The sequence below is a fragment of the Cyphomyrmex costatus genome, unplaced genomic scaffold, assembly GCF_001594065.2.
Source record: "Cyphomyrmex costatus isolate MS0001 unplaced genomic scaffold, Ccosl1.0 scaffold5, whole genome shotgun sequence".
Classification (NCBI taxonomy): Eukaryota; Metazoa; Arthropoda; class Insecta; order Hymenoptera; family Formicidae; genus Cyphomyrmex; species Cyphomyrmex costatus.
In genome coordinates, this window is record NW_017279267.1 from 2,502,574 (window position 1) to 2,514,784 (window position 12,211).

The 12,211-nt window shown below is 40.6% G+C and overlaps 1 protein-coding gene across 1 annotated transcript in view; it reads left to right on the forward strand.

Moving 5' to 3' along the window:
- The first annotated feature begins 7,317 nt into the window (after window positions 1–7,317).
- Ephrin (ephrin) overlaps window positions 7,318–12,211 on the forward strand; it is a 51,816-nt gene continuing 46,922 nt past the window's right edge. Inside the window, exon 1 of the mRNA XM_018545517.1 lies at window positions 7,318–7,436. Within this exon, the coding sequence (XP_018401019.1) occupies window positions 7,318–7,436 (119 nt within the window). The remainder of the gene's footprint in view (window positions 7,437–12,211) is intronic.

Sequence of the window (12,211 nt, forward strand, 5' to 3'; positions counted from 1 at the left end):
TTAAATTGTATTTAATCATAATTTTATTATTTATTATTCTAATCAAATTTATTGTTTTAAACAACATTTGAGGAGAATAACCAAATTTTGATTGAAACAACAATTTTTAAATAAAAAAGTAATAAAGTTTTTGTTAGTAACATATTAACAAAATAAACAGTTTTACGTACCAAAACATTTCAATGTAGCATGTTTTATTAAAAATTTTAATATATATATTGGATCGATTTTCATAGAAAGTTATCTTTTGCTGTATTAAAAATTTGCTATGTTATTACGATAAATACGATTATCTATCGCAAATTTTATTCAGCTGTACAACTTTGCTACTTCAACATAAAAAAACTGCGACTGTCCTTATATTACGGCCGTAGATTTGCCGAATCATTGAAGTTTTCAGTTATTTTAACAAATCTTTTTTCCGTGCGTGCTTCAACATGATTGCGATAGTAAATTTCCTGTAATCACATTGAGCTGCTTCCCCGAGCGTGACTCATCTTCTCTTTCACGTGTGATCGTTCTCGCCCGAGCGGGCACAAAAATTCAAGACACGCCATTCTCTTTACAAGTTTTCAACAAATCCGGAGCGCTCGACAATCCTGCACCTGCCTGTCTTAAACGTTCGTGCGCTTGTTTTTGGACGATCTGACGATTAATAGGTTCACGAAAAGAAAACTTGTGAAAGGCACCGCTGCCATCCGCGTATAATAAGATGCGAGGGATTTCACCCGTAATATCCATAATTCAAAAATGACGATTGTTAAATGACTTTCCATTAGGATACGAAAGATTTAGCCGACGTATAATACAAACTTATTACGACAGTCTGGTGGATGCGCGTTCGTTGCTTTTCCCGGAACGTTTCAGGTAACCGCTTGTCATAACTTTTCCGAAGCGTCGTGCCGTTTCCCAAAGAATCGCACCTGTCTTCCGGAATGCGTCTGCGGTTTCTCGCTCGAACGATCGAACGGAGAGCCTGCGAGAGGGAAGGAAGGAAGCTCTCTGAAAAGTGCTCGAACCGGTAATATGTACACAGGATTTGGCCTTTTCTCGATGCTCCTTTCTCGGCTCCTCGACGGCGGGGACCGCGGTGAGGTCGCCGGCAACCAATATTTGCGAAGCACTTTCATTTTCGTGATGCGTTGCTCGAGACACTCGTACGTATATACGTTTCTGGTCAGCTTTGTACTCACTACCGCGCTTTACCCACTACCTTACATCCATTTAATACCTCCATTGTGCCGCGCTCTCATGCGAGGCTGCTTTGCACACGATGTGAAGAAAGAGACGCGGACCGGGAAAGCCAATGGTAGAAAGAAAGAGAGAGGGAGATACGAATGAAGAGGAGTGAGCGCACGAGCAAGATGTGTAACAAACAGATCGCGGGTCAACGATCAAGGACCGGACCGGGTTTGTTTGAGGACGATTTAAAGATCTCCCTGTACGAAGCGTGACTCGACTTTATTAAAGCAAGCCCTAAAGCTTTTGCCCTTTTTTCTTTTTTATTTACTTCGCTTTGCTTCTCTTTATTAGTTTCTCTTTTATCGTTACGAAGGAAATACATGGCATGTCACATCATGTCCGATGTCTCTCGTACGGACGATAAGTTTGAATTTAAATACTACGAGAGAACAATTGATATAAGAATAATTTTTCAAATATGAAATTTTATGAATCAATTGCTCTCTCTCATAGTATTTAATCGATGTTATCTCAAATTTATATTTAAATTGGACGGTATGTTAAAAATATGTATATGTATATAGAGACATATATGCATAAATTAGATTCAAATAGCAGATTAACGTTTTATGGGTGCAAAAAGCACGCCTGTTTAATCGCCCGTAACGTAGAGAAAAATCAACGCTTCGGCGAATAATCGCTCACCGTATCCGTTTTGTTTCTATTCCTCGAATTATCACGGCTTGCTGCCGTTATATTTCGACTTGGCGAGCGACAGCATGCTATTATTAATACAACAAACGAGTGGTCTAATAGCAGTCATTTATTCAATTAACAAGCGAATGATAATGAATCAGCCGGCAGTATACATATGTATATAAATGTAACTGTAATTTTCAAGAAAACGTGCGTGAGAGTAATCCGCGCTCTATCTAATCATTGTTAAACGTTTCGCGATAAACCAATGAAATGCCATGTCGCAATATTGCGTGTGCGTGCCACCCTCGTTTGCTAAATTGCTGTCATTCGCACCGGCAGAAATTAATCCGTGGGACGCCGTCGATCCCGGCTTAACGAGAGGACCATTCCTTATCTCGGGTTTCGGCGATGACCGCGTTAATTATAAAATAAAAAGGAACGAGCAAAAGTAGAGGGGGAAAGCGTAATACAAAATGCAAAACAGATACGGTCCCGTTCCTATCGCATATATTAACGATTCGACGCTTTAGTGGGAGGATGGACGCAACCGTTTCGGCGCCATGGGCTCCGATAGAATTTGAAGCATTACATTAGTCCGACTAATGACCGACATGACTGTCCGTAGACACCGGTAGATACCGGTTCTTCGAGGTCTCCGAGAGGAAGCATGCCCCGAAGATCGTTGCGGAGAGCAATACGGAGGACGATGATCGCCTCTCCGCGTTGAGGGCGCCACATACTCGAGTGCATCCTCAGATGCACATTCGTATGCATGTGCGAAGACATCGTGAGTCAAGTATCGGAAACGCGATGAATTTAATTTTTATACGTGGAAATTATCTTTCCTTTGAAGAAAAGGAAAGATACAAATTCTGTCTTGCATTTATCGCTTACCTTTAAATTTATGAAAAAGAAAAGAATTGAAAAGATTTACGTTATAATTTTAAACCAACGCAAAATTAAATATAAATAGCGAAGTTATCTTAAAAAAGGAATAGATAAAATAACGAAATAACATAGAAAATTATTCTAATATTTATCAAATCTATTTCAAGTTTCTTCCTCGATAAGCTGAGCTATTTCATGTGATATATAAATAATACAGATCTTTTTTTAAATGTTTATCGAGCGGAAGGCAGTTTCAGATTTATCAGAGAACTTCTTAAAGAAATTATTGATTCTTGAAGGAAAGAAGTATGCGAGCTGTGTCAGGACTAGGTCGGTCTATTTTACGTCTGATTTCTTAATTTTTTATAAGGCAATCGTACGGATTTAAGTTACAATTTTAAACCAATACGAAATAGAAAATAAATCGTGAAGTTAAAAACAGGGTAGAGGATAAAGGTAAACACAGAAAATTGTCCTAACATTTTAAAAATTTATTTCAAGTTTCTTCCCTAGCTAATTTCATGATACATAAATAATGCAAAAATGTTTTTTCAAATGTTTATCAAATAAAAGGACTTTAGATTTATCGAAGAATCATCTCTTTAAAAAATTATAGATGTTTAGAAGGAAAGAATAATTAGATCTATTTTACTTCTGATCGCAAGGATCTACGTTATAATTTTAATTAAATGTAAAATTAAAAATAAATCGCAAAATAATTTTAAAAGAAGGATAAGAACAAAATAACGACAACACAAAAAATTGTTTTAACATTTGGAAAATTTATTCCGCGAGCTTCTTCCCCAGCTCATTTCGTGCTAGTACATAAGCGAGATACACGTATCTCTTTTTAAATGTTTATCAAGCAGGACGTTAGATTTGTCAGAGAAACACCATTTCTCTGATAATCCCACGTTTAAATTTAGCAGGATTTTAGAAATATCATTCGAGAACACACGTTTGTTTCTCTCGGAAGCGGAAGGAGAAGGCGCGACAGAATTAGGCGAAGGCGCGAAATCGTAACAGGAAACGTGAGCCAACGACGATCGTAAGTCAAGGAAGCACTCTCGTTCTTAAAAGCCCGCAGTAATGTAACGGGGAAAGAAAACGGTGCGTCGCGTCACATCGCGACACGCGCGCGCTAATTTATGGCTTCGCGAGAAGACCGCGTCCCTTCCCTTCACTCGCGACTTACAATTAGTCGCCTTGATTATATCTCGGAGGCCGGAAATTTCATACGGCGGTAATACGGCCTATAAGGGACGCCGACGTAATATCGGCGTGCCCAAACTCGGCCGAGATCGTCGTGCCGTCTCGCGCGCCTCGCGCTGCCGAAATTAAATTCCTGCTGAGTTTTACGCGAGCCGTTCGAGCGCCGTTCGGGGCGGCTTCATCACGATGGTTGCTTTTCTTAATGAGTGTCAAACTGCCCTCTCCTCTCAATTCTCCTCCCCGGGATCATCGGCCGGAGCGACGTTTGAGCTCGCACGGCAGTCGCTGGAGCCGAAATAGCGGACGGCGTGACGGTGGAGTTTGTTTGATCTGCTTTGTGTCAGTCGCGTGTCTGGATGAAGCAATAAGCCGAACAAAAATACTGAAGCGAAACTCTTTGAGTTGCGAGAAACCCCGCAGAAACCCCGTAGAGTTTTTCAAATTATATACTTTGAATACTGTTTGAAGAGAAAGTCGATGTCATTGCGTTGGAATAGAGACATCTATAACGTCATTCTACAGTTGAGAAGAAAAGGGAAGAAAATGCGTGAAACGTTTGAGTATATTATGCAAAACGTGTTATTCCTTCTCTTCCTTTCTCTCTCTCTCTTCCTTTTTTAAAAAGATAACAAGAATTATCCTAGTTTCAATGGAAATTTTCAATCGCATTATTCTCACTGCAGATTCGAGATATTATTTCGCGTATTTTTCAGCGAATTCGATCGCACGCGTTCAGTGCACATTAAAATCGTTGTACACAAATCGGATGTAATAAATATATGTGTTTATAATAAATATAGAAATGGATTAAACCGCGACATTCTCAATACACTTTATTGTATTGTGATATGGGAAGTACGATTTTGCTGAAGTATCTACACAGAAAGAACGATTTTGAAATTCTCTCTCTCTCTCTCTCTCTCTCTCTATATATATATATATATATATATATATATATATCTAAATTTATTTACAGATCTGAAAATAACGTTGTTGGACCATCAAAATGTTTATGTAAAATGCTCGAATATGGTGAGCGATGCTGCAGAAAATACTCTAACAAGTTCGAGCGTTCTACATAATTAATTTGATGGATCAATAAAATTATTTTCAGATCTACGATACATCTAAACAATCATCTTTTTTATATTTTAACAAAATTGTTCTTTTTGTATAAAATTTAGTTAGATACGGATCTGAAAATAATTTTGCCTCAGACTATCGAAATAATTATACATATATGACAAACACAATGAACAATGCTGTAAAAAGTTTTCACATTCTAGCGACCAGCTTGTGCGACATAATATATAATAATTATTTAGTCTACATATAATTATTTTAATAGTCTAACAAAATTATTTTCAGATTTGTGTCTAGCTACATTTTTAGATACTTCAGCAAAATTGTTTTTTTAGTGTATATAGGTAAAATGTGTAGGTATTAGAAATATTTAAGCACTACAATCCGCTTCGACCGAAAAATAGGATCATTCTCATTTAATTTTTACTCTCATCGGTTTATTTTAAATTGTACTTGCTTAAAGTACGTATTTTATAATTCGATAGATTTGTATATCACTTTTACACTCCGATTAGATCAGTTTGCAACGACTTTAATGTACCATACACTAGTGCGTCCAATTTAATGGCAATACTCGCAAAATTGCACTTTTATTCCGCGTCTTCGAGCGAAGTCGGAGATAGCCTAACTACGAAATAAGAAAAGAAAAAAAAAAGAAGCTTTTATGTGTCACTGTGTAACCGCAACATCTCGTCTGCACCGACCGCAGCGAGTCAAACGTAGTACTTCTACGCGACGATGAGGGGGAGAGCGATTCTAAGTCAACGTCTCGCGAGCGTGCGGCGTAATGCCGATCGTGTAGTCTTGCGGAGATCGCGGAGCTCGTGAGTCGCGGGAGGCACACGGGGCTGTGCGACTTCGGGCGACTTCGGGCGGCTTCGCGCTGATCCGCCGGTGTTCGGAGCAGCCCCCACTCTCCGGCCGCCGTCAGCCGAGTCTGCCGACGCGAAACGAACGCTCCGCCGCGACAGACGCGTCCGCGACACCGAGCTGGGTGGTTACTGTTACGTTCGATTCGCCAGGCCGGAGTCTCGGGACCGAGAGGTATCACTCTCTCTCGACGGTTCGCGCGTGTACCGTATATTCCAACTGACTCGCTCGAGTCGCGACGGCCAGTCGCGCCGTATCGCGGATTCTTCGTTTTTTTTTTTTTTTATGCGCGCGCGATTTCGAATCGATCGTAATTGGACGGATCTCCGTCGTTCGGAATCTTCGTCCGAGTGTTTCCTGGGAATAGTCGAGAAGTGTGACTTGGTGTTGGCGAGTGCCGATTCCTGACGCGCCTGAGTAGCGCGAGGATACACTCGACGCGAGTGTGTTTGTGTGCCCGAGAGGGATATTCCAGGGTGTGCGGCGCAGTGAGGATTTAACTAGTGTTTTACTTGGAGCCGCGCGAAGCACCTGCGATCGACGCGACGGATATGTGGAGGTACGAGACGGTGCGCTTAAAAAGTGTAGAAACCGCGAACCCGCTGGTCTAGCGTCGTCCACGGAATACTCGTTTTACACCCACTCGCTCCACGCGTTTTCTCGGTCGAGGAAAAAATTGCGGATCCCGGATATGCGAAGCGCTGTCGCGTGCAGCCGCTGACTGGATCGTGTGATCGACGGCGAGCCGACGGGAGTAGCTTCGCTGCTCCGAGAAGGCCGCGTCGCGTCGCGTCGCTGATCTCCGAGTGATCTCGGCGAGAAAACTGAACCAATGAACCGCCTGGCGAGCTGTGCTCCCGAGAGAAACACGGGCTGGCTCCATGGGACCGGCGCTACTTCGGACACCATCGACAACGGTGCGCCGAGAGACGCGGATCGAGTGTGATCGTTTTTAATTTGGAGGTGAAACTTTGGCGGTAGGTCGAGTCCGCGGTGAGTCGCCTTTAGAGTTTCGAAGAATTATCGAGGGTTTCCCCCCATCGAGAGACTCGTCGCTTCAGACAACTTCGGGATTAAGATCGTGACTCAAGAGACTCACGATGACGGCGTGAGCGATCGGTTCTGAGGAAGGTGGGACAAGGTGGTAGGTCCACGTCGCCAGGATCATCGCGGGAGGAAGAATACGGTCAAAGTGGAGTGTGGATGTGGTGCGACAGTGGTGGAAGAAGTAGGTGGTTGTGGACGACTGCAACGAGGTCGCGGGCGAAAGTGCAACGGGTGCTGTGCCTCGCGGTTCGTGGTGGTTGGTGTCGGTGGTTGTTGTTAATCGAGTACGGGTGCTTGAGTGACGGTGCCAGTCCGTCGTCCGCCGTCGTTGTTACCATGGTTTCCACGTCCTTCGTGACCCTGGTGTTCCTCGTGTGCCTGCAAACGGTACTACTGTCGACTGTGAGCAACTGCGCCAAGACGATCAGCATGTACTGGAACACCACCAATTCCATGTAAGTGCGCGAGTTTATGATTCATCATTTTCCTCTCGGCGGCGTCACGATGCGACGACGCGACGGCGATCCGCCGATCGATCACGTAATGTCCGAGTGCGGTCGGAAAGAACGAGTTTGCTGAAATACGTATATCTATACACGGGAAGAACGGCTTTGCTGAAGTATCTGAAAGTTTATATACAGATCTGAAAATTATTCTCTATCGTCAAAATTATTATGGATGGCCGCTTAAATTCTAAAACTTCTTGCAGCAGTGTTGTACGTAATTATTTTAATGATCTAAGAATTATCTTTAGATCCGTATCTAATTAAATTAGATACTTAAGCAAAATTGTATGTTGGTTCCGTGTAAAAATTTAAATAGACTTGAAAATAATTTTTATCAAATAATTAAATAATAATTTTGTTAGAGCATTAAAATAATTATGTTGAAAATTCAAGTTTAATAAGCAGTGCCGTAAAAAGTTTTAGGTACACGTTTTAGCAATCAGCTCGAGTATCCTACGTAAATATCCTCTGTAATCTAACAAAGTTGTCTTTAAATCGGATAGATTATTTTTACTTCAACAAAACCACTCTTTTCTTATTTTAAAAGGAAAATAATAAGTGAAAATTCCGCACAAGTTGCGATTGGTTTTTAGTATGAAGAAAAGTGAGAGACGTTTAACGAGGATTACGTGATCAACCGCAAAGAGCGCTCGGCGGAATAATTAATAATTAAGTTCTACTTAAACTAAAAGTCTGTTGCTTTGTATAAGCAATGTATTGTGTTTCATCAAAAATACAAAAATTGCTACGTATAGCATATCTTGTAAAAATATCTTGGAAAGTAAAATATAAATTCCTGTTAAATCGAATATTACAATTAATCCCTTTTTAAATTACAATTTAATTACACTCAGACTAACTGCATACATTTGTTTAAAATATTAAAGACTATCAGGAATTTAACTCGAAATACGATCGTTCGTTCTCGATTCTAAATTTGAAGGAAGGATCAGATAGCATTACATATACCGGGAGAATATAGGTCTCGTTTTATAATCCGCGCATTTCCATAAAGAATGCCGCGCATTCATGCAAACGGATTTGGACAAAATTCGATTTTACTCGCGGCTTTCTCGTTCACGTGTTTCGCATCGCGCTCCGAAATTTCTATAAAACGGTTTTTAAAAGATCAATATTATTGCAGAATATTAATCGTTTAGGCTATATTGAAAATCGGGGAAATGTCACGGAGTTTTGGGAAATTTTCTGAAAAATTAAATTTCTTGGCTTTAAAGAACACATCTACGTAATTTTAGAATATCAACTTGACAGTTGAATACAAGCAGTGTCGGAAACATTAGTAGAAATTTTCATTTTACTGTGTAAAATTACACTCTCGATAAAATATTTCCAAATCAAAACGAAAATACGAAAAAGAAAATCAAAATCAATATTATTAAAAGCATCAGGGAAAATTATGAAATCTGCGGCCCAAAAATCAAGAAAGAATTATGGAATTTTTAAGTAAGAGGAATTTGTGACAATCATGATTGATTCCAGACTGTTTATTTTGAACTATTTAAAAGAAGCAATTATAATTTCGTACAAAATATTTGTTTAATAACATTGAAAGTCTAGGGGTCACTTAAGTCTCGCGACAGGTCTTTTCTCAGGTACTCCAATATTTTTCTCTGCGTCATGGTCTTTCTTTTTGTCATTAACGAGAGTCGCACGAGAGCGAGAAGAATCGTATTGGTGTTTGGTGCGCGTGCCAAGACGTTTAAAAGTCACCGGGGTGTGTTTGCAAAGTGAGCGTTTTACCGGTCAAATCGATTTCTCACGGCGGAACCGGCGTCGTCGACATTGTCGTCGTCGTTTCGAATAACAGCCATCCTTTCCTTTCTCACCCTTTCTCTCTTCACTTCCGGTGAGCTTTTATCGCACCGGGCGTGGTATCGCGTCTGCCAAAATTGCAGCAGCACTAGTGTGTGTACGACTTTAATGCGCCGCGCCGCGCCGGTGAATTGGCCGATCCCCCTCCGTCCGTGGCGTTTCCCCGTGACGTCCAAATTGCAGGCGATCGCGGAGAAAAAGAGAGGCGGAAGCGACGTGTCAGAAACTGCGCCGGGATTATGGCAGGCGCAATATTGTGGCCGATGCCGCGGTCGCGCGAGCGTGTTGCGCAGAACGCTCGATGCAGATCGCAGGAAAGTTTCGGTGTGTATGTTGTGTGTAACGGTAGTGGTAATCAATTCCGCGATTGATGAAAGAGAGGTAATTTTGTTTTGCCGAAAGTTGGAACTTCTCGATATTGAAAATTCCGGAACCCGAAAGTTGAATATTTCTGAAACTTCGAAAATTTCCCGGAGCTGCAAGCGCTAAAGTTAGGAGTTGAAAAACTGAAAATTTCTCCAAGTTGGAAATATATTTCGATATTTCGAGAGCCGATGGTTTGACACGCGTGAACGATCTCGGACCGTTAAATATTTCGGATTCTCGCGCGCGCGCGCGCGTATAGGTATAGCATCGTCGCAAGAATTCCGGAGCCGCGGGAATTCACGAAACGTTAAGAATTTTGCAAGTTGCCGTCAGCAAATTCTGGATTCTTCTAAGGATATCGTTTAGAGATGCTCAAGTAAGGGATTGAACATCACACGTTTAGTCCGCCATATATTTTTCAGGATCTACTTAAGATAGAGTGAGATAAATTATAAAATCTAATGCGTATTTTAAAAGAATTTTAATAAACATATATCATTTGATATGACAGAAATCATCATTAATTTGATTTGACTAGCATTTTTTTCTTTATTAAATAAATTACTGTAAGTAAATGTTTACTTATTATTAGTACTATTTAAAGAAATATATATGTATATTAAAATTTAATAATTTATTTTTTGTTGTATCTATGCGTTCCATCTTTCAGCAGGTAAAAATATGGCGGACCACAGAAGTTGTCTAAACAGCGTTCATTCATTCTCTTACCTGAGGATCTCTAGATATCACTCAGCTCGAGCGACGCGTCGGTATTGCTAATGCTTTCCATAATGTGACACATCTTTCGCGGCGTGCAGCCTCTTTAGCAGTAATTGATCGATAAGAGCAGCAGCCGAACACGACTCGTCTAACCGAGAGTGGCGGCGCGCAAAGGTGCAACGAATCGCAAATGCATCCCGCGTACGTACATATATGTACGCGCATGCATGTGCAACATTGTGACCGACTTCGTAGCCTGGACCCCTGCGCGCTTGCTTGCATAACTACGCAGTAAGGTTAACCACCGCAATCTCGTAACATTTCGTTTTTTTTTCCCCCCCTTTTCGCTGTATAAGGAAACACGGGCCTTGTACGTGGGTACCTCGTTACCCCCGATGATTTCTTTCGCCTGGTGTGAAGCGGCCTGCGTAATTCGCGAGAGATTTTTTGCCCTCCTCCCTCCGCCGCCTTCATCTCACGACGACGAGAGATGTATGTCCTCCCGGTTCCATTCGCTCGTGCTACTCGTATTTCGCATCTTGCAAACTCGCCGGCTGCTTAACAAGGGCGACGTCTCCATTTTTGCGATGGGAAAAATAGCCGTTTCATTTCCTTTCTGATTTCCTTCGTCTCTCTTCGATTAACGATCGCAATTAACGACGTCGATTGATGTTCGGTCGTTTCGAATATAGCTTTTAATATTAAACCTCGCACTCGCTTCTTGTTTTTCTTAATATCATATCGAATCGAAAAAATCTCGATTGTGCACGCTGTTATTATATTGACTGAAACGTGCATCCGTTTTCTTGCTTTACTCTTGATTACGATTCTAACACTAACATAAGAGTACCAACTTCTGTTACTTTGTAAAAAATACATAATACATAATTTTTAATTTGTTTTTATGCGTACAATTGAATATTATATTGTTATTATTATTCATAATTCTTATTTAAATTCTTTAAATTAATATATTGCATTATGAGATGATTTTGTAAGATCGTATTTATGTTTTTTGACTCTTATTTGCCTTTTCTTTCTTTGTTTTTTTTTTACATAATTTTTAAAAAATCAAAAAATTCAAAAATCTTGTTTTTTTAAAACAAGATACATATATTATAAAAAATAAAAACGGAAATAATGACTATTCTGTTTTCCACTTTTCATTCCTCCTCTGCTTCTCAAGTCAGTATATCTTATCTCATTTTTCATGAATCTGTTGGGTTTGTCTTAACGGTATTATCTGTTCATACTTTGAATTTTTCTGTGGTTAGACTTCGTATTAGCTATATCGCTGTTATTTTGTCATTTGTTAATACTTTGTCTGCATGATTATTATTATTTTTGTAATTTTATACATTAAATCTAATTTTTAAATGCATGCAATAAGGTTATTAGTAATATTATATTATTTCTCTAATATTTTTTCACGTTGCAAAACTACCATCATTGTTACATCTGCTATTTTTGCTTGTAGGATAATTTTTCTTTTGACGGTGTGGTTTTCGATTTGTACTTTAAATGGAACACAGGAGCGTTCCCGTTCCACCGTGTCGAGGCCGGTTGCCGATGGCGCAGCGAAATTCGGGTGTTCTATTCTTCTTACAAGGTCCCGGCAACGTCTACCTGACTTTGACGTTCGCGCGTGCATTACGAGCCGGTTACGAAGCTACGAAACCCCGCGAGCGAGCGAACGAACGAGTGCGTGAGTGAGCGAGCTCTCGGGTATTACGTGCGAAAATCCATTTTGCGCGCAGGAGAGGGACGCTGTCAGGCCGTCCTCCTGCTTGTGGGCAGTACGAAGG